This window comes from Bufo gargarizans, chromosome 7 (assembly GCF_014858855.1).
Source record: "Bufo gargarizans isolate SCDJY-AF-19 chromosome 7, ASM1485885v1, whole genome shotgun sequence".
Taxonomy (NCBI): domain Eukaryota; kingdom Metazoa; phylum Chordata; class Amphibia; order Anura; family Bufonidae; genus Bufo; species Bufo gargarizans.
In genome coordinates, this window is record NC_058086.1 from 54,657,767 (window position 1) to 54,680,082 (window position 22,316).

General features: G+C 46.1%; 1 protein-coding gene across 1 annotated transcript in view; it reads right to left on the reverse strand.

The window, feature by feature from the left end:
• Window positions 1–13,341, reverse strand: part of ACOT11 (acyl-CoA thioesterase 11) — a 31,016-nt gene extending 17,675 nt beyond the window's left edge. The window contains exons 1-5 of the mRNA XM_044301905.1: window positions 13,208–13,341; window positions 10,760–10,923; window positions 9,440–9,509; window positions 8,897–8,957; window positions 5,692–5,793 (exon numbers count right to left, since the gene is read on the reverse strand). Of these exons, the coding sequence (XP_044157840.1) occupies window positions 5,692–5,793; window positions 8,897–8,957; window positions 9,440–9,509; window positions 10,760–10,901 (375 nt within the window). The 5' untranslated portion in view covers window positions 10,902–10,923; window positions 13,208–13,341. The remainder of the gene's footprint in view (window positions 1–5,691; window positions 5,794–8,896; window positions 8,958–9,439; window positions 9,510–10,759; window positions 10,924–13,207) is intronic.
• Between the last annotated feature and the right edge of the window lie 8,975 nt (window positions 13,342–22,316).

Below are 22,316 nucleotides of genomic sequence, written 5' to 3' on the forward strand. Positions count from 1 at the left end.
CGGATCTGTTTTTTCCGGATGACACCAGAGAGACTGATCCGGTATTGCAATGCATTTGTGAGACAGATCCGCATCCGGATCAGTCTACAAATGCCGTCCGTTTGCATACAGATTTCCGGATCCGGCAGGCAGTTCCGGCGACGGAACTGCCTGCCGTTATCCAACAACGCAAGTGTGAAAGAACCCTAATATACTTCAATCATCCAAAGTGCCCTATCTGAAGATGTCGGATCCAGTTCCGGCGCCCACACTTCCAGACTGTGCTCGACATAAGACAGCGTTTTCTGTGTTGGCACGTCATGAGTAATTTGTGTACAGGGTGGGCTCAGTCACTGGCTTATTTCAATAGCTAAGCCCGCCTTGTTCTTGGCCTATTTGTCATCAGTGATGGAGCCTGGCTTAGCTATTCCCTTCATGCACTGCCCTGATGATGTGCTGACCTGTGTCGAGCACAAGCTGGAAATGGAGGCATCTGAATAATATTAGCAAGTTGTATAACTTTCTATTTTGGAGCGTGTAATAATATATTTTTAAAGAGGATTTCCTGGAGTAAAATATTGATGATCTATTCTCACGATAGGTCATCAATATCTGATCAGTGGTGATTAAATTCCTGACACTCCCACTGATCAGCTGTTTCCAGTGAGCACCGCAGTCTTTTTCTAGGCCAGTGACGTCACGCTCATCAGTCACATGTCCTATATGCAGCTCAGTCCTATTCAAGTGAATGAGCCTGAGCTGCAATACCAAGCACAACCACTATACAATGTATGGCGCTGTGCTTGGTAAGCTGCGAGGAGGCTACAGCATTCACCCGAGCACAGTAACCTCTTCAAACAGCTGATCTGCGGAGGTGCCAGTCGACGGACCCCCAACAGATCAGATACTAATGACCTATCCTGAGGATAGGTCATTAGTATTGTACTCCAAAAAAGTCTCATACCACATGTCATTATTTAGACCTTTTCTATATTACACTCCTCAACATTGAAATTGCAACACCAAGAAGGACATTTTTTTGGAACTGTGGAAACCACAGGATTCATGAACATGTTAATGATGAGGAAATGATAAAAAAAAAAAAAATGGAGACAAAATATTCGAAAGGATCTTAATTTATTCAGTATCGAGTATGAGCGCCACATACAGAATACACGCCTTGGCATGCCATCGACGAGGTTATTAATGGTTGTTGCAGGAACGTTCTGCCACACTGAATCCACTTGAGCATGCAAACAGGGCCGGTTTTAGACAAAGTCTGGCCCTGGGCAAAATTTTAAGTGAGGCCCCAAAAGAAATATTGCACAAACACCACATTCACACATAGCCCGCCTGCACTGATTGCGGATTACACATGGTTCTTCCACGCAGCTTCTCGTGCAGAGGAACTGCAGTGTAATACAGTACCAGCAAGGTGTAGAAGGCTACTTTCACACTCGCGTTTGCTGCGGAACCGTCATGGATCTGCACAAACTCATCCGTTCAGATAATACAACCGCATGCATCCGTCCTGAACGGATCAGTTGGTATTATCTTCAACATGGCCAAGACGGATCCGTCTTGAACATCATTGAAAGTCAATGGGGGACGGATCAGTTTTCTATTGTGCCATATTGTGTCAGTGAAAACGGATCCGTCCCCATTGACTTACATTGTGTGCCGGGACGGATCCGTTTGGCTCAGTTTCGTGAGATGGACACCAAAACGCTGCAAGCCAAACTGATGCATTCTGAGCGGATCCTTATCCATTCAGAATGAAGGGGCCCCCCCAGAGCGTATAGCTTGGGGGACACATGGTGGCAGGGACAATGGGCTTTATTTTGAGGCAATAAAATGGCTTTTGGGTGAATTAAGGTTGTGGTGGTATTTCTCTCCCCCTCTCTCCCCCTTGTTTTGTCTTATTTTAATTCTAGATGTTTCTGACAGGAATCTGGTTTTGGCTGGTTCCCCTAGTGATCTGCCTGGTAACGGGATGCTCTGATCAGCTGTCAGGATTGGCCAGCTGTTTTCTAAAGCAGGAAATGCTGGACAGCTGATTGGCAGCTGTCAATTTGAGCGGGAATCCAGGTGAATAAAAGGTGACAGCGCACAGGTATCCAGCTGTCAGTTCCAGTGGAGCACCCTTCAAGGAGCAGCGCCCCGCCCTCCCTCCCATTTTTAATGTCGTGTTGCAAGTTTGGGGGTGATCGGTCACCCAGCTCGTGCTGGGTGGACTTAATGGTCCATAAGTTTATGAGATTTAAGTATTTATTCAATTATTTATATTTTATGGTTGGATTACTTATTGATATTTATTCATTCAGTATTTTGATTGATTGGTATGATAACTTGGTAAAACCCCAAATAAAGCAACACGGCCTATTTATTCCACACTGATTTGTCTCTTGTTTTAATTATATATATATTAATTAAGTTTATATGGTTTCAAGAAATGTGTCCTCTGCCACCCATGCATTAAGGGCAAAACTGATCCGTTTTGGACCGCTTGTGAGAGCCCTGAACGGATCTCACAAATGGAAACCAAAACGCCAGTGTGAAAGTAGCCTAAGATTATCTTTAGGATAGGTCATCAATATCAGATCGGCTGGCGTCCATCTTCCAGGACCCCTGCCGATCAACTGTTGGGAGGCCAGTGATGTCACTGTATATCAGTCACATGGCCTAGTTGAAGTTCAGTCCCATTCAAGTGAAAGTAGATGATCTGCATTACCAAGCATCGCTGTCTAATGTACGGCGCTGTGCTTGGTAAACTATAAAGAGACCGCAGTGCTCACCGGGGCTCTGGTGAGCGCCGTGACCTCTACAAACACCTGATCAGCAGGGGTGTCAGGAGTCGGATCCCCGCTGATCTGATACTGATGACCTATCCTGAGGATAGACCATCCATATCAAATTCTAAATCATTTAACTGGAAAAAAAAACAAGAAGCAGGTTGGAAAGACAAACATATATAGTGTAACTCTCCATTAAACACTTTCTGCATGTCATAGTGACCGGCCAATTTTGACTGGTGGGAAATCGGGGTATTGAGACCCCACTTAAACAAGGAGGCAGAAATACTCAGCCTTGTACTGTCCCTTCTCACTAACGAAAGACTGGATCACAGACTTTCTATAAGGCCTCATGCACATCAACATATATAAGAACATACACATACATGTTGTCACGGTCCCTCCTGTGAGAGAGGTGAGAAGATCGTATAGACTTGCTGCACGTGAGGCTGACAGGTCTCTCTGTTTTCCTCTATGTATGATGTTGTTTGGCAGGATCTCACCTCTCCTCGGGTGCCGCTCGTTATCAGTGATGAGGCTCTATTTAGATCCGCCTCACACTGCTGACCATGCGGTTGATAGTTTCTGCTTGGAGTTGCTAGTTTGTCTTGGATCTCCTGCTTCTCAATTCATCTCTAAGCTGATTACTTGTTGCCTTTGCTGTTTCTTATCATCTGGTGTGTGTTGTTTCTAGGCCTCAGGGAGACGCAGGTTCCTTCATTCTGGAAGGAACCAGCTGTTTCATCCCTTGCTACCTATCCTAGGGCTCGTCAGTTTTAGCAGGGCTTTAGGTATCCGGTGTATGAGTATTTCCACCATTAGGATCTAGTGATGGGAAGTTCAAATCTTTTAAAGGGGTTCTGCACTTTGTTCTAACTGATGATCTATCCTCTGGATAGATCATCAGCATCTGATCGGTGGGAGTCCTTCGCGCTGTTTACTGTAGGCCGAGTGATGTCACGACTAGTCTCAACCTGCCTGGGCGTGGCTAAGCTCCATTCACGTGAAAATAGCTTAACCGCGCCCAGGCCAGTTGATACTAGTCGTGACGTCACTGGGCCGGCGGTAAACAGTGAGAAGGCTGCGGCGCTGCTGCCTTCTCAAACAGCTGATCAGCAGGGGTCCCGGGTGTCGGACCCCCACCGATCAGATGCTGATGATCTAGATCATCAGTTTAAACAAAGTGCAGAACCCCTTTAAATGAATCGGTTAATTTCAATCAGTTCATTCAAAAGAACAGATTCATGAATCAAATCTTCGATTCACTTGCCGAGTCGGCTGACAAGAAAATGAACCGAAGCTCAGGAGTTAAAAAAAAAAAAAAGCATCCTGGGGGTGGGCCCAGCCTTCACTCTAGGATCATGTTACACAAGACCTGCTAGACAGTCTGCTACCTCACACTGAGCTGCTTCAAATGGATCAGATCAGTCAGATGAATCGATTCAAAAGAACGATTCGTTCAAGAACTGGACGACTCCATCAGGATCTACTTATACTGGCAGGAGTTAGGGAAAGGCCTAGGGATTACTAGGAGGTCACCATCCCTCTTCCTTAGCTTTTGAGGCCTAGATTCTCTATTCGTTGTGGTGTGTATTTGGCGTTTTCCCTTCCCCTTAACCTGTGACACATATGAACACAGGCATACAGTATATTTATTTACACATACATTTTACAGTATATACTCACATACATTCTAAACAGTCATACATAAGACTATACATACAGTGTGTCATGAGTAAGGACTGAAATTTGTGAGTCCGAAACGCGTAGATTGTATACTACTGTCCTGTGTATGGAAAACTTTTAAACCGCTGGAATAAAGAAATTTGATTTTTAGAAGCTGGACCTTCCGTTTTTTCTTCATAATACAGCGTGTGTGTGTATGTATGTGTGTACAGGTGAAACTTAAAAAATTCGAATATCGTGCAAAAGTCCATTTATTTCAGTAATGCAAATTAAAAGGAATTGCATTAATGCAGCTTAAAATTAGAATTTTGTGAAAAGGTTCAATATTCTAGGCTTAAAGTGTCGCACTCTAGTCAGCTAATTAATCCATACCCCCTGAGCAAAGGGGACCTCAAAGTTGTGACTTTGGGGTTTCATAAGCTGTAAGCCATAATCATCCAAATTATAACAAATAAAGGCCTGAAAGACTCATTACATGCAAAGCGAGATATATCTCATATATTAGTTTCACCTTTTAAGTTGCATTACTGAAATAAATTAACTTTGCACGATATTAAAATTTTCCGAGTTTCACCTGTATGTATGGAGATTATATATACACACACACACACACATTTTTATGTATATACCTACATGCAAATCATCAAGATCTGCTGCTGGCAATTGCCGACTGATGACGTCCCAGATGTGCTCGATGGGAGACAAGTCTGGAGACGCGCTATTCTTCTAATCAGATGATACGTCCATGCAGAGGTTCACCTCTTGCTGTCATTCCAGTTCATCGTTGTTTTCCCAGTCACCAGGACACGAAACGTTGAACAGTGCTGACATCTCAGCCTAGGCGCTCAGTGATCTGCCAAGGTGATAAACTTTCTTCCCTCTCAGTGTGCCACAAGTGGCAATAACTGGGATGGACGGCTAACAGGAGGCATCGCACAATTATCCCGCACGGCTTGATCCGATTTTTTTTTTTTGTTTAGGTTTTTATGTGTCTAAAAAAACTTTGCTTTTACCCTGGCTTTTATGCTCCTCCCACAGATTGGAGCTAGGTGCTTGAAAATGTGATCATCTGCAGATCTTAGCAACACCTCCCACTTACTCGAATTGCGTAACCTTATGGCTTGTCCTTCTTGGTGTTGTAATTTCAATGTTCAGAAGCGTATTACTAGAACCGTAGTATTGCGCTAATGATAATACAATTACTATAAACTTTCTTTTTTTTTTTTTACTTTACCTTTTTATTATCCTGTGGTTGTGCAACAAAAGTAGCAAATGCCTGACAGACTTTCGATTCTTTTCCATTACACAAGTCTTCTGAAGTGACGTGGATTCCAACCTAAAAAGACAAAAACATACACTGACATAACGGTAAGGCCTCATGCACACGACCGTTGTGTGCATCCGTGGCCGTTGTGCCGTTTTCCGTTTTTTTCGTGGACCCATTGACTTTCAATGGGTCCGTGGAAAAATCGGAAAATGCACCGTTTTGCAGCCGAGGCCGTGATCCGTGTATCCGTCCGTCAAAAAAATAGGACCCGTCCTATTTTTTTGACAGACAACGGTTCACGGACCCATTCAAGTCAATGGGTCCGTGAAAGAACACGGATGCACACAAGATTGGCATCAGTGTCCGTGATCCGTGGCCGTAGGTTGCTTTCATACAGACGGTTCCGAAGATCCGTCTGCATAAAAGCTTTTTCAGATCTAAGTTTTCACTTCGTGAAAACTCATATCCGACAGTATATTCTAACACAGAAGCGTTCCCATGGTGATGGGGACGCTTCTAGTTAGAATACACTACAAACTTTGTACAAGACTGCCCCCTGCTGCCTGGCAGCACCCGATCTCTTACAGGGGGATATGATAGCACAATTAACCCCTCAGGTGCGGCACCGGAAGGGGTTAATTGTACTTTCATATTCCCCTGTAAGAGATCAGGGCTGCCAGGCAGCAGGGGGCAGACCCCCCCCCCCCCTCCCCAGTTTGAATATCGTTGGTGGCACAGTGTGCGCCCCCCATCGGGCCCCCCCTTCCTCCCTCTATTGTTAGAAATCGTTGGTGGCACAGTGTGCGCCCCCCATCGGGCCCCCCCCTTCCTCCCTCTATTGTTAGAAATCGTTGGTGGCACAGTGTGCGCCCACCATCGGCCCCCCCTCTCTCTATAGCAGTAACAACATTGGTGGCAGTGTGCGGCCTCCCATCTCCCCCCCCCCCCCCGATCATTGGTGGCAGCGTGGTTCCGATCGGAGTCCCAGTTTAATCGCTGGGGCTCCGATCGGTAACCATGGCAACCAGGATGCTACTGCAGTCCTGGTTGCCATGGTTACTTAGCAATAGTACAATAGTAGAAGATTCATAGTTACCTGCTTGCTGCTGCGATGTCTGTGAACGGCCGGGAGTTCCTCCTACTGGTAAGTGACAGGTCTGTGCGGCGCATTGCTAAAGAACTGTCACTTACCAGTAGGAGGAGCTCCCGGCCGGTCACAGACATCGCAGCAGCAAGCAGGTAAGTATGAATCTTCTACAATTGTACTATTGCCACCAACGATTTATTACAATAGAGGGAGAAGGGGGGGCGATGGTGGGCGCACACTGTGCCACCAACGATTTATTACAATAGAGGGAGGTAGGGGGGGCGATGGTGGGCGCACACTGTGCCACCAACGATTTATAACAATAGAGGGAGGAGGGGGGGGGCCCGATGGGGGGCGCACACTGTGCCACCAACGATATTCAAACTGGGGAGGGGGGGGGGGTCTGCCCCCTGCTGCCTGGCAGCCCTGATCTCTTACAGGGGGATATGATAGTACAATTAACCCCTTCAGGTGCGGCACCTGAGGAGTTAATTGTGCTGATCACGGCCCCCTGTAAGAGATCGGGTGCTGCCAGGCAGCAGGGGGAAGTCATGTACACAGTTTGTAGTATATTCTAACTAGAAGCGTCCCCATCACCATGGGAACGCCTCTGTGTTAGAATATACTGTCGGAAATGAGTTTCACGATGTAGCTCATATCCGACAGTATATTCTAACATAGAGACGTTCCCATGGTGATGGGGACGCTTCAAGTTATGTTCGGGTGTCCGCCTGGCCGTGCGGAGGCGTGCGGATCCGTCCAGACTTATAATGTAAGTCAATGGGGACGGATCCGTTTGAAGATGACACACTGTGGCTCAATTTTCAAACGGATCCGTCCCCCATTGACTTTCAATGTAAAGTCTGGACGGATCCGTCTGAGGCTACTTTCACAGTTAGAAATGTTTTAACAATATAATGCAGACGGATCCGCTCTGAACGGAGCCACCGTCTGCATTATATGAATACAAGTGTGAAAGTAAAGGGACTCCTGACTTTACATTGAAAGTCAATGGGGACGGATCCGTTTGCAATTGCACCATATTGTGTCAACGTCAAACGGATCCGTCCCTGTTGACTTGCATTGTAATTCAGGACGGATCCGTTTGGCTCCGCACGGCCAGGCGGACACCAAAACGACTTTTTTTTCATGTCCGTGGATCCTCCAAAAATCAAGGAAGACCCACGGATGAAAAAACGGTCACGGATCACGGACCCACGGACCCCGTTTTTGCGGACCGTGAAAATAAACTGTCGTGTGCATGAGGCCTTAGGGTGCACATTCCATGGAGGCAGACAACACGGCTCCTATGGGGCCCCTGGAGCATGTGGGCCTGTCCTATGGCTGTGCCGTATGCCTACCTATGAAACTGGCTGACATGTTGCATGTGCACTTGGCAGCTGAAGACATCTGTGTTGGTCCCATGTTCATATGTGCCCTCATTGCTGAGAAAAAAATATAAGCAAATGAGCCTCTAGGAGCAACGGGGGCGTTACCATTACACCTAGACGCTCAGCTCTCTCTGCAACTGCCGCACACTTTCCACTTAAGGAGAAGTCAGGGCACATATGAACATGGGACCAACACAGATGCCTTCAGCTGCCAAGCGCACATGTAACAGATTAGCCAGTGTCATAGGTACAAAACTGCTGACAGATGCCCTTTTTTGCTCCTACAGGCTCCTTGGATAATCCAATACTAATGCAGTTTTAGTGATGGCTTTAAAAAAAATGTGTTTAAAGGGGTTTTACAGAATTTTCATATTGATAGCCTATCCAAAAGATAGGTCACCAATATGGGATTGGCAGTGGTCCAACCTCCTCCCCCAAATCGGCTGTTTGTGGAGAGACACTGGAGCACGACAGCTTACCAAGCACAAGACCGCCCATGTGACCGATGAATATGACGTTACTGGTCTCACCACGGCATCTTTGTACAGCTGATCGGCGGACTGCCAGGAGTCGGACACCCAACAATCTCATATTGATGGCCTATCCAGAGGATAGACAAATCAATTTGAAAATCCCAGATAACCCTTTTAACAATCTCATACACCATATAAATGTCATCATCATCGATACAAACCTCCATACTGGAATTGAAGGCTCGGTTCACCTTTGTCTTCAGGTTAACAACATGTCCCACACTGGAAATAAAAAAGAAAGACCATACATCATATACATCATCCATCTAAGGATCCATCCACTTCTGTAAACCTGGCCTTCTAATGCAGACTATAGAGGTCAGGTTCCTGCATAATCATCTCGTGTGGCCCTGTCAATTAAGGAGAGGGAGGGGCTGGCAGAGGAAGAAGGAGGAGCAAGGGTGCACAGGGTGGCTTGGGCCCGCCCTCGATGCACTTAAATGCTCATTTACATATGGATTAAAAGTCCTTTTTACTCGGGAATAAAGCAACGGATCGTTAAGTGAAAGGTAGCATTACATTCATCTCAGCTAGCCCTAAAAGGGCAGACTCTGTTATGTTGGCAGGATACTAAATCTCTCACTCACAAGGTGGAACTTGTGCCAGTGGTTATATAATAGACAGAACTGAAGATTTTAATTGCTTTGCTTCAAATGTCCACTAAAATTCACAGTTTTAGCTATAAAATAGATGAACGGCAATACCTTATTGTATGCTCAAGATAGATGTCATCCATGGAGGCAGTGACACACGGGCAGCCTGCATGCCTCTCGGCTGTAGAGGAATTTGCAAGGGAAACAGTCAACAAGGATGCAAATATTCTTATAATCCATGGAAAAGCACTGCTACAAACTCACTCCTACATTATATATTGTTGGAGATAATGCAGGACCCAACAAGTTACTTTCATCTCACGTACAACACATGGGGGGCACTACACATTATGGGGGCATTCTGACACTTACCGACTGTGGGGCACATCTCACTATCATTATTGACATTGTGGCTATCAATATAGTTGTTTTATTATGCACATTACATTTCCTCTCTGGTAGCGCCCCCTGCTGTTTATTCTTCTGGTCCCCCTTCTCCTGCATTCAGTGGTGGACAGACATGATTAGTAGCTTCTCTGCTCCCCCGAGATCTCATAGTGAGGCAGGTGAAGTGGCCCACACATCTTACATTCATTTATTCCTAATAGCTATATCTCTCTCTAGACAGTGGAGAAGGACATCATGGGGGTAACATATATGTATTCCTGGGCCTGTAGCTGAAGGACTTAAGCCCAGGGGAGGCAGGGATTAACAAGAGCTAATTGCAATGCATACTGGAAGATGCAGGGGGATTGATGAGCTTCTGCCCACCCACAGAAAGGGAAGGATGTCCACCAGATATGTGAGTAAGGGTACTTTCACACTTGCGTTTTTCTTTTCCGGCATAGAGTTCCGTCACAGGAGCTCTATACCGGAAAAAAACTGATCAGTTTTATCCCCATGCATTCTGAATGGAGAGTAATCCGTTCAGTTTGCATCAGGATGTCTTCAGTTCAGTCGTTTTGACTGATCAGGCAAAAGAGAAAACCGCAGCATGCTACGGTTTTCTCTCCGGCCAAAAAAACTGAATACATGCCTGAACGCCGGATCCGGCATTTTTTCCCATAGGAATGTATTAGCGCCGTTCGGCATGCGCAGATCGGCAAAAATGTGAAAAAATGTACAAGACGGATCCGTCTGTCCGCATGACAAGCGGAGAGACGGATCCGTCCTTGCAATGCATTTGTGAGACGGATCCGCATCCGGATCCGTCTCACAAATGCTTTCAGTCAGCGGCAGATCGGCGGATCCGGCGGCCAGTTCCGACGTCGGAACTGCCCGCCGGATCACACTGCCGCAAGTGTGAAAGTAGCCTAAAAGGGTTTAAAATTTGTGCAATAACCCCTTCATTAGGCAAGTATGGTGCAGGGTTTTATTATAACCAAAGCACTGTATACAAGACCCGCAAGTCGCTTCCACGCCCATTCTCACCTGACAAGCAGGCTGCCGTGTCTATCCATTTCAGCAGCTGTCCAGTGCTAAGCTGACCACGGTGGTTGGCGTGACATGGGAGCACCATCTGACTCATACGCACCTCTGTAGGGTTTCGTACATCTTTGTTTCTACTCTCCATGGCACGGCGGGACAGATGTGACCTGGAAATAATGAATACTTCAGTACCAATGTCAGACTGGAGTTCCCTGTACCCACCAGAGGAAATTATTCTCTGGGCCCAAGCCCCATATCATCAATATGTCTAATAGGTATTGTTTCAAATAAATAGAACCTAGTGGCAGCTCCAAATGGACCTTTGGGGCCCACTATGGATCAGAGTCGGGCCCATCAGAGGGCCCTCTGAGCCAGTCCGATGCTGTACAAAAATGGTCAATGTGTTGCGGTGTGAGCAGTGGTATTTGTCTGGCGATTCTCGCATATTTGCGGGTTGCAGCCGGATCTCCACCAGTCCCCGGTCAGGCAGGGTCCAGCAATGCCAGATCCCGAGAGCTCCAGCAGGCTGTTCCCTGCCGGATCTCTGAACGATAGTGTGAAACTAGCCTTAGGGCCCACGCACACAAACGTATTTTGTTTTTGTGTCCGTTCCATTAAAAAAAATATAAATTTGTGGCCTGTATAAGGAACCATTCACCTCAACGGGTCCGCAAAAAAATGGAAATGATCACGTGCATTCCGTTTTTGTATGTCTGCATGGCTGTTCTGCAAAAAAAGATAGAACAAGTCCTATTCTTGTCCGTTTTGCGGACATGGATAGGCATTGTTACAGTGGATCTGCAAAAAAAGGTACATTAAGGATGTCACGCGGACGTAATCCGTATTTTTTGCAGGTCGGTGTTTTGTGGACCACAAAATACATACGGTTGTGTGCATGGGCCCTTATACAAAGACGCCTCGGGCCATTCATCAGCTGCTGTGCGACTCTAAATACTAAATAGCCTGCAAAATACCGACAGATGAATCCACTACTCCAGTCTAATTGCAGTCTAAAAAACTAACTTGATAAACGTGCCCCATTCACCTTAGAACCACATCTCAAAGGTCATATACCACCACTACAAGAAAAAAAATACGTTTACTATTCCCCATAGGCTTCCAAGTAACATCTGAGGCTGACATTTTTGACTAAGAAAACACCAATAAAACTGGTGTAAAGGAAAACTGGCTTTAGTTGCCCATAGCAACCAATCAGCTTCCACCTTTCATTTTTCAAAACTCCTTTGGAACGTGAAAGGTGGAATCTGATTGGTTGCTATGGGCAACTAAGCCAGTTCTACTTTAGGGGAGATCTATCAAAATGGTGTAAAGTAGAACTGGCTTAGTTGCCCATAGCAACCAATCAGCTTCCACCTTTCACTTTCCAAAGGAGTTTTGAAAAATGAAATGTGGAATCTGATTGGTTGCTATGGGCAACTAAGCCAGTTCTACTTTACACCATTTTGATAGATCATCTCTACTGTGCGACGCCAGCCAAAAGGCGGTGGAAAACTACCCCAGGCTGGCATAAACTCTGGCACCATATTCATAACACGGTAATAAATAAATCATAGGTGATAAAGCAGCAAAATGATATGCACATTGCAACGCTAGCCAGCTTTCCAGTCACTGGCATAAGTTATATTACACCGCGCTTACGTATAAAGCTACGTAGAGGATTGAGCAAGGCAGCGTTCACATCTCCGTTTAGGAGATCCAACGCAAATGGCGTCTTTTTGTCCGCCATTTATGGCGGGATGCAGCCGAATCAGCGTTGGACCTTATTGCAGGCAATGGAGATCCAGCGATGAAATAGAGGATCCGGCAGGCTGATCTGGGCACGAACAGCCGGCCGGATCTCCTAACAGACATGCGAACGAGGCCTAAGTTGATCATACAAAGTAAGCGCTGGTTAGACGCGGCGGTACGGGGACGGCTGTTGGTACGTTCACACGGCTAAAATCCGCCACAGAAAAAAAATCTGTGGCTGAAAACAGGATGTTTTCATTCAGACTGGTGGCGTTTTTAGAAGAGTTTTAAGAGTTTTTGGTTGAGGTTTTCCTGCCTCTCCATTGACTTCTATGAAATGCACAATCACGTTTGCTCACAAAAAAGTAAAAGCTTCTTTTTAAATCAGCTACTGAGATAAAAACTCAACCATTTTCACACTGTGTGCACATGGTCGAGTCTTTGTTTTGTTTTTACTGCATTAAAGTCAATGGAGAAACTGTCGGTGAGGTTTTGTTTTTCCGCTGCTGAATCCGTGTCAGATTTTAGCCTGTGCAAACGTACCCCGAGGGAGAACAGCCGAGAAGAGTGAGCCAACACACCGGACGAGTTACATAAAGCGTGCAGAGAGCGGAGCAGACATAGGGGAGGGGTAGTGAGAGGGTTAATAGTAGTGAAAGAGATGTCTATATAGAATATAAATGAAAAAAAAGGAGACTTTACTATGACATGAGCCTGCGTCCCTCCACCTGCTGCCTGTCCCCAGACGAAGGCATAGCAGCGGAGTCCCTCCCCTCACATTGCTCCGCCAACACTTCCTCAATCCAGCAAGACAGGCGTGGAGCAAGCCTTAAACTGGCAGGACCTGGCTGCTATTGAACTCCAATGCCTCTGCGGGTTCTCGGCGAGAGCAGCCACACTTCCTGCACCGTTTCCCAGCGCACAGACCTACTCCTTTTATATGCAGAAATCCCATCATGACACGATACCAGGGCTGCGCTGCAACAGTTTACAGCTCCTTCCCAGGGCTAGAAAGAGTTAATTCTATTCGCCGTTAACTTCCAAAAAAGACACAAAATGCATATAAACAGTATTGTACTGCATATGAATTAAAATGCACAATGCGTAAAAACCCAGGTGTCACGGGGCTGACTGATACAAACGGGAGTCTTAGCTTTGCAGACGTCGCCACTTTAAATGGAGCTGTGCATGTGGAAGGCACATTCTGTCCAAAATTAGGGGGATTATGGGAAGAGCACTGCAGTGATGTGGGTCAGATGGGGAGCTGCAGAGGATGAGTAGTCCCTGCAAAGTCCTGAGGTTGGTACGTCGCTGTGTTCAGTGTCACTTCCCCGAAGCCTGAGGTTACCAAAGGGCATTAGCATTTACTAGAGAACTGCCTGTACCAGCCTGAGCAATACATGTCAAGTTTGTTTGGCAGTGCCCAAGCGAGTTCTGCCTAGCAACAAGCAGAGGGGGCTCTTTGTCCAGACTTTGGTGGTCACTGTGCAGTTTTGGTATTATAAAAGGGAGGCAGGACTGTTATGGATTCCGCTACCACGGACCGTAAGTTATGGTCGGTGGTAGCGGAATCCATAACGGAATTCTTAGAAATAACCAGAACCTTGTACGCCGAACTTGAAAGCACAAGTTCGCTCATCCCTTTGGACAACTTATCCCCAAATCACGGACAGTCAACATTTTTTACGGACAAATTGAAAAACCATAATGACTGATGAAGATTATAAGTAGAGATGAGCGAATTTCATAGTCCTCTCCTGCATAACGGGACGGATCGGTTAGGCAGCCCATAGACTTCTATTATAACGGAATGCCTTCCGTCATAGAATTGCGTTATGGTCACGGAATCCATAACGCAATTCACCTTTTACCGGCAAAAAAAGCGTGAACGAATTTCATAAGCAGAAACTCGCTCATCTCTAATTATAAGTAATTTTATATCTGTAGCTCAATATACTGGTAATAACTCATGATCAACATTTAGGGTCCATTCACACGTCCGTAAGTGTTTTGCGGACCACACATCGCCGGCACTTAATAGAACATGTATTATGTAGAGAGAATCTAAATCGCTCATCCTCATTCCTATACTTCTGATACAACAACTGTTTGCAATTTGCAGCATTTCTTTTGATACAACATGGCTGTACAGCACTAGTATCAATCATTTGCTGTGCACTATTAAGAGGCATTAGTATACAGTTTGATCAAAGAGCATAGGCCCACTTACCACGACAAGGTTGCCTCTTGTTAAGTGGGGACCTACTCTAACCATAGCGCAGTGCCGTGCGGCGACCACCGCACCTCCACACCGCTCCAGCAGGCAACGGGATCCAACAGCCACACCGTGGCCCCACCGTGCGGCAGAGCCACCCAGGCCTCGGATCCCATCACTCCACCAGCACGGCACAGAAGCAGCGACGGCCACCGTCCAGCGCCGCATGTGAACTGGTGCAAAGGGATCACCTGTTCACAGCTCCTCAGGAACTCCAACTGAGATGTAGTAGGAATTGTAAGACCCTTTGCAGACTTCTGCTAATTAAAAACACCTATGTCACATGGGGAGGAGTGCTGACTCAGAGGGGGGAAAAAGAAGTTAAAGGGCTTCTGTCACCCCACTAAAGTCTTATTTTTTTTTGGGGCTAGTTAAATTCCTTATAGTGCGATATATGAAAATATTATGGTGTTACTTACTTTCCTTCAGCCGTTTCTTATAAAAACGAAGTTTTATAATATGTAAATCAGGTCTCTACCAGCAAGTAGGGCGTCTACTTGCTGGTAGCCGCCGCAAAAAAACGCCCCCTCGTCGTGTTGATTGACAGGGCAAGCCGTGATCTCCTCCTCCGGCCGGCCCAGTCAGCGTTTCAAAAATCGCGCGCCTCTGTTCATTCGGCGCAGGCGCTCTGAGATGAGGAGACTCGCCTTCTCAGAACTCCCTCAGTGAGCCTGCGCCGATGACATCACCGAAAGAGAAGACGTCATCTGCGCAGGCGCACTGAGGGAGTTCTGAGGAGACGAGCCTCCTCATCTCAGAGCGCCTGCACCGAATGAACAGAGGCGCGTGATTTTTTAAATGCTGACAGGGCCGGCCGGAGGAGGAGATCGCGGCTGGCCCTGTCAATCAACACGACGAGTTTTTTGCGGCGGCTACCAGCAAGTAGCCGCCCTACTTGCTGGTAGAGACCTGATTTACATATTATAAAACTTCGTTTTTATAAGAAACGGCCGAAGGAAAGTAAGTAACACCATTATATTTTCATATATCGCACTATAAGGAATTTAACTAGCCCCCCCCCCAAAAAAAAAATGACTTTAGTGGGGTAAAAGAAGCCCTTTAAAGCACAGCAAATGATTGATACTAGTGCTGTACAGCCATGTTGTATCAAAAGAAATGCTGCAAATTGCAAACAGTTGTTGTATCAGAAGTATAGGAATGAGGATGTGCGATTTAGATTCTCTCTACATAATACACTTAATAGAACATGCCTAATCTTGTCCGCAGCCTCATATTAAGGCTGCATGCACACGATTGTATGTGTTTTGCGGTCCGCCCCCCCCCCCCCAAAAAACGGATGCCATCCGTGTTTTATTGTAACAATGCCTAAAACGGACAAGAATAGGACGTACTATTTATTTATTTTTTGCGGGACTACGGAACGGACATACTGATGCGGACAGCACATTTTTTGCGGACCCATTGAAATGAATGGGTCTGCGTCCTATCCGCAAAAAAAACAAACGGAATGGATACGGAAGCAGACAACGTTCGTGTGCATGTAGCCTAACTTTGTCTAGATGATAAACGCCATTTGTTGAAGTGAGACGACCTCTTTAAGCAATCTTTTAGAAATGGACCTAATTTTTTAAGACATTTGTATTGTTAATGTTTCAAAAGGTGTGCCTGCAAATATTTGTATTACCAAAATATTTAATTTGGCAAAACTTTCTGGGGGAAACATGCCAGCTTGTCACAGAAATTATTCTCAAATACTATATTGTTAGCACACTCTGGTGGTAGAAACTGGTTACTGCATATAAGGCAATTAGGATAGAATACATAGGATAGATAGATATATTATCCCTGTACTGTGACATCACTGTGTTTATTATCCCTCTACTGTGACATCACTGTTTTTATTATCCCTGTACTGTGACATCACTGTGTTTATTATCCCTGTCCTGTGACATCACTGTGTTTATTATCCCTGTACTGTGACATCACTGTGTTTATTATCCCTGTACTGTGACATCACTGTGTTTATTATCCCTGTACTGTGACATCACTGTGTTTATTATCCCTCTACTGTGACATCACTGTTTTTATTATCCCTGTACTGTGACATCACTGTGTGTATTATCCCTGTACTGTGACATCACTGTGTTTATTATCCCTGTACTGTGACATCACTGTGTTTATTATCTCTGTACTGTGACATCACTGTGTTTATTATCCCTGTAATGTGACATCACTGTGTTTATTATCCCTGTACTGTGACATCACTGTGTGTATTATCATTGTACTGTGACATCACTGTGTTTATTATCTCTGTACTGTGACATCACTGTGTTTATTATCCCTGTACTGTGACATCACTGTGTTTATTATCTCTGCACTGTGACATCACTGTGTTTATTATCCCTGTACTGTGACATCACTGTGTTTATTATCCCTGTACTGTGACATCACTGTGTTTCTTACACCTGTACTGTGACATCACTGTGTGTATTATCCCTGTACTGTGACATCACTGTGTGTATTATCCCTGTACTGTGACATCACTGTGTGTATTATCCCTGTACTGTGACATCACTGTGTTTATTATCCCTGTACTGTGACATCACTGTTTATCATCTCTGTACTGTGACATCACTGTGTTTATTATCCCTGTAATGTGATATCACTGGTTTATCATCTCTGTACTGTGACATCACTGTGTTTATTATCCCTGTACTGTGACATCACTGTTTATTATTCCTGTAATGTGACATCACTGTTTATTATCCCTGTACTATGACATTACTGTTTATTATCACTGTACTGTACATTACATTATTTCATTACACTGACACCCTGTCCCAGTTTTTCTATGCCACCCATGGTTACATTTTGCTCCCTGGTCGCAATATATAAAATTGTATTATGTACAAATAAATAATAATGTGTCATAAAGTATGTATCATAAAATATCATCACTTGAAAAATGTATCTATAGTGCCTTTAAAAAAGTATTCCAGGGGTGTAGCTATAGTAAGGGAAGCAGGGGAAGTGGCTGCTTTGGGGCCTGAACTTAGTAGGGGCCCACCCAGGATGAGGACTAAAATATTTTATTGTCAGGGTCCCCACATTTTAAAAGGACATTATATATTGGGACACTGGAGAAAATGGATGGAGCGGCTGGTGGGCCTCGTCTGAGAGCAAGTATGTAAAGAGCAAAAAAAGATACATGGCTTTCAAAATTGTTAATAAATAAAAATCGGGAAAGTGTAGTGTGCATTTGTATTCAGCCCCAACTCATTACTTTGTAGGACCACCTTTTGCTGCAATTACAGCTGCAAGTCTTTTGGGGTATGTCTCTATCAGCTTTGCACATCTACTTGCCTCACGAGTCCTGATGACAGGGTACAACTGGACGACAGTCCCTTACTTAGGATATGTGCAGGGAAGACAGGCAAGACAAAATACGGAACGTGAACGGACCGGGTCAGAACCAAGAGAGCTACGCAGTACAAAGGGTTAAGCAAAGAATGGTCAGGAGAAGCCGGGGTCAAATACCAGGAGAGTAGAGAAGTACCAGAGGAGTCCGCAAAGAGTAGTCAGGTGGGAGCCGAGGTCACAATACCAGGACGGATGCGCAGTACAGGAGGAGCAGGCAAAGGATCGTCAGGGAACAGGATCAGGTGAGTATTCAGTAGTCCAACAAATAGCCAGGAACGTAGAAATTGACAGGCAACCTGTGGCCAGCAGGCTGCCTGTATTTATAGTGGGGAGTGAGGGTCACATGACGTGGCCAGCGTCACATGACCGACAGACCGACCAGTCGAGCACCGAGTGATCAGCTCGGCGCTCAAGGCAGACCTAGGAGCAGGGAGCCTCCCAGCTAGCAAATCCGCCCGAGGTCAAACACAGATCCTCGCTCCCGAAGCTAAGCTGCAGGTCTGCGGCTGATGGGAGACCAAGTGCGCCTTCGGCGCCCCGTTACAGTACCCCCCTTTTACGAGGGGCCACCGGACCCAAGACTTCAGGCAATGGCCTTTCAGGGTGTTCTCAATGAAATTTTCAAACAAGTCTAGGAGCATGAACCTCCCTGGCAGGTACCCTGGATCTCTCTTCAGGTCCATACCCCTTCCAGTGAATCAGGTACTGCAAGGAATTACGCACCTTCCTGACATCCACTATTTTAGACACCACATACTCGACAGCATCATTAACAAGAACCGGCAGAGGCAAGGCTGGTACTACCGGTTCAAAATATTTTTTCAGTAGAGATTTATGGAACACATTATGAATGTGGAATGACTCAGGCAGCTCCAACCTAAATGATACCGGGTTAATTACCTCCGTGATCTTGGTCCCGATGTTTGGTTCCGCCAAACATCGGAACCAAACCCTATTCCGCGCCTGGGAAAATGTGTTAATGGCAGATGGTGAACCACAACAACCTGGGGCAGAGTCGGTGTTTCCCCGTTTTATGGTATATCAGGATATGTTGTATCTGGTAAACCAACTACAGGGTGAGCCTATTGAACAGTTGGAGGTCCCCAAGGCTTATCGCAAGCTTGTGTTAGATCTAGCCCACCAACATGTTCTCGGGGGTCACCTGGGGCTGCAGAAAACTCAGGATCGTATTCTACAGCCGTTTTACTTGGCCAGCATATTCAAAGAAGTGGAAGAGTTTTGTAAGTCTTGCCCGACCTGCCAGATTACTAGCCCCCAGCCACATTTGCGTAGTCCCCTAGTACCTCTCCCAATTATCAAAGTACTGTTTGACTGAATAGCTATGGACCTCATAGGCCCAGTACCGAAGTCCGCCAGAAGGCATCAACACATCTTAGTCATTCTAGACCACGCTACTCGGTACCCGGAGGCGGTGCCACTGCGACATACGGCCAAACTCATAGCTAAGGAGTTGATGGAGATGTTTTCCCGAGTGGGGCTGCCTAAAGAGGTTCTGATTGATCAAGAGACCCCTTTTATGTCCAAGGTGATGAGGGAACTCTGTAAGTTTCTGCACATAAAACAACTACGGACGTCCGTTTACCATCCACAAATGGACGGTCTGGTAGAACGGTTTAACTAAACATTAAAAAATATGTTGAAAAAGGTAGTGGCTAACGATGGGAAGGACTGGGACCTCCTTATGCCCTATCTCATGTTCGCAGTGCGAGAGGTACCCCAGGCCTCTACTGGGTTCTCGCCCTTCAAACTGCTATATGGCAGACACCCTCGCGGTATCTTGGACGTGGCCAAAGAGGCATGAGAACAACAACCCACTCCACATAAAAGGGTCATTGAGTACGTTACCCAGATGCAAGATCGGATAGAGACAGTGTTGCCTCTTGTTAGGGAGCATATGGAGGCAGCTCAACAAGCCCAGAGTCGGGTCTACAATCGTCAGGCTCGGGTCCAGATCTTTAACCAGGGTGATCCGGTTTTGGTTCTGGTGCCGACCGTGGACAGTAAGTTCCTGGCTAGGTGGCAGGGGCCCTATGAGGCACTCAAGAAAATTTAAGATGTAAACTAAAAGGTACACCAGCCAGGGTGGCGAAAGCCAGAGCAGGTTTGTGAATTTACTCAAACTGTAGAAAGATAGGGAAACCTGTACAGTAGACAGCCCACGGCCGGGTTTTCTAGCAGAAGAGGTACCGGCCCCTCTGTCTGATGATGGAAGAGAGGCGGCTGCCACAGTAAAAATTGCTGACAGCCTCTCCTCTAAACATACTCAAGAGGCCAGGGAGTTCGGTAGTCAGAACACGGATGTGTTCTCAGACCTCCCTGCACGCACTTCCATAATCTAGCATGACATTGTCACTGAGCCTCAGGCAAAAGTCCGCTTAAAACCGTACCGAGTGCCTGAGGGTCAGCGACAAGCCATATTAGAGAAGGTGCGGCTAATGTTGCAGCTAGATGTCATTGAGGAGTCAAAAAGTGAGTGGGCCAGTCCTGTAGTATTGATACCCAAGCCGGATGGGACGTTGCATTTGTATCGACTTTCGAAAACTTAACAAGGTTTCCAAGTTTGATACGTATCCCATGCCCCGGGTGAATGAGCTCATTGAGAGGTTAGGACAAGCCCGGTATTTTTCTGTTTTGGACCTCACAAAAGGGTACTGGCAGGTGCCCTTAATAGAGGCTGCCAAAGAGAAAACTACCTTCATCACACCTGAGGGGCTGTATCAGTATAAGGTCTTACCCTTTGGTCTGCATGGTGCTCCCGCCACTTTTCAGCGACTAATGGACATTGTGCTTCGTCCACATGGTCGGTACGCTTCGGCTTACCTGGACGATATTGTTATCCACAGTACCGACTGGGAAAGTCACCTACCCAAAGTGCAGGCTGTAGTGGACTCCCTTCGGGGTATGTCATTGTGCAAGGAGTCATCAAACCCCAAGTGAACAAAATAGAGGCGATACGGAAATGGCCCCGACCTGTCACCACTAGGCAAATAGAGTCATTCCTGGGAATGGTGGGCTATTACATGAGGTCTGTTCCCCACTTTGCTACTCTAGCCGCGCCCTTGACAGGACTCTTGAAGGGACACAAGTCAATGATGGTTCGCCGAGATGATCGGGCGGAAGAGGCTTTTTCTGCTTTGAAGTTGGCCCTGTGTGGGTCCCCGGTTTTGGTGACGCCCGACTTCAAAAGGGAGTTTATGGTACAGACCGATTCCTCCGAAGTAGGCCTCGGTGCTGTACTGTCTCAGTTGTCTTCCTCAGTCGTAAGTTCACCCCAGCTGAGACCCGGTATAGTATAGTGGAGAGAGAGTGCCTGGCTATCAAGTGGGCACTAGAATCTCTCTGCTGTTATTTATTGGGGAGAAAATTCCACCTGATGACTGACCACCCCCCTCTCAAGTGGATGAGCCAGGCCAAGGACAGAAATGCCTGAGTTACCCATGGTTTCTCTGCCTACAAAACTTGACCTTTTCGGTGGAACACAAGGCAGGCCGGTTACAGGGAAACGCGGATGCCCTGTCCTGGGTACACTGTCTGGCGTGTGTTCACCTCCTCAGGGTTGAACAAAGGGGGGAGGGGGGGAGATGTGACACAGCGAGAGGTTTGGTCTGGGAAAACAGGTATTTTCCTTCCAGCATGTGCTGCTGGGCTGATTTACAGCCAGGTGAGGTCCAATACTGGACTGGATTTTAAGTGTCGGTCTGGGTTTTGGCAGCACCTGGCTGTCCTTAAATAGGCAGCTGGGCTCAGAAGCGAAGTCTCTGTGTTGGGATCTGGGAGCCTTGTGTCTGGATGAAGGCTTGCTACCTGTTTGGCGTAAAAACAGGTTGGTGCTGCTATCAGCAAGGACTCTGAGGCAGAATTGCCGCATGGTGTGAATTACCACCAACACCGCAAGGTGACTTTTTGTTTGATTATGACTGCTTGTTTTGTCACTTGCCTAAAATGTGAATAAACACTGAACTGTTTGATCCAAAGAACTTGTTGTTGCCTCTATACTGCGTCCGTTAATCCTTTCTACCAGAGCGAAACCCCACTAATATATATATATATATATATATATATATATATATATATATTATTTTTTTTGAGTCTTCACAGAACTCCACCTAGACATGTACAATGTCTAATTAGTCA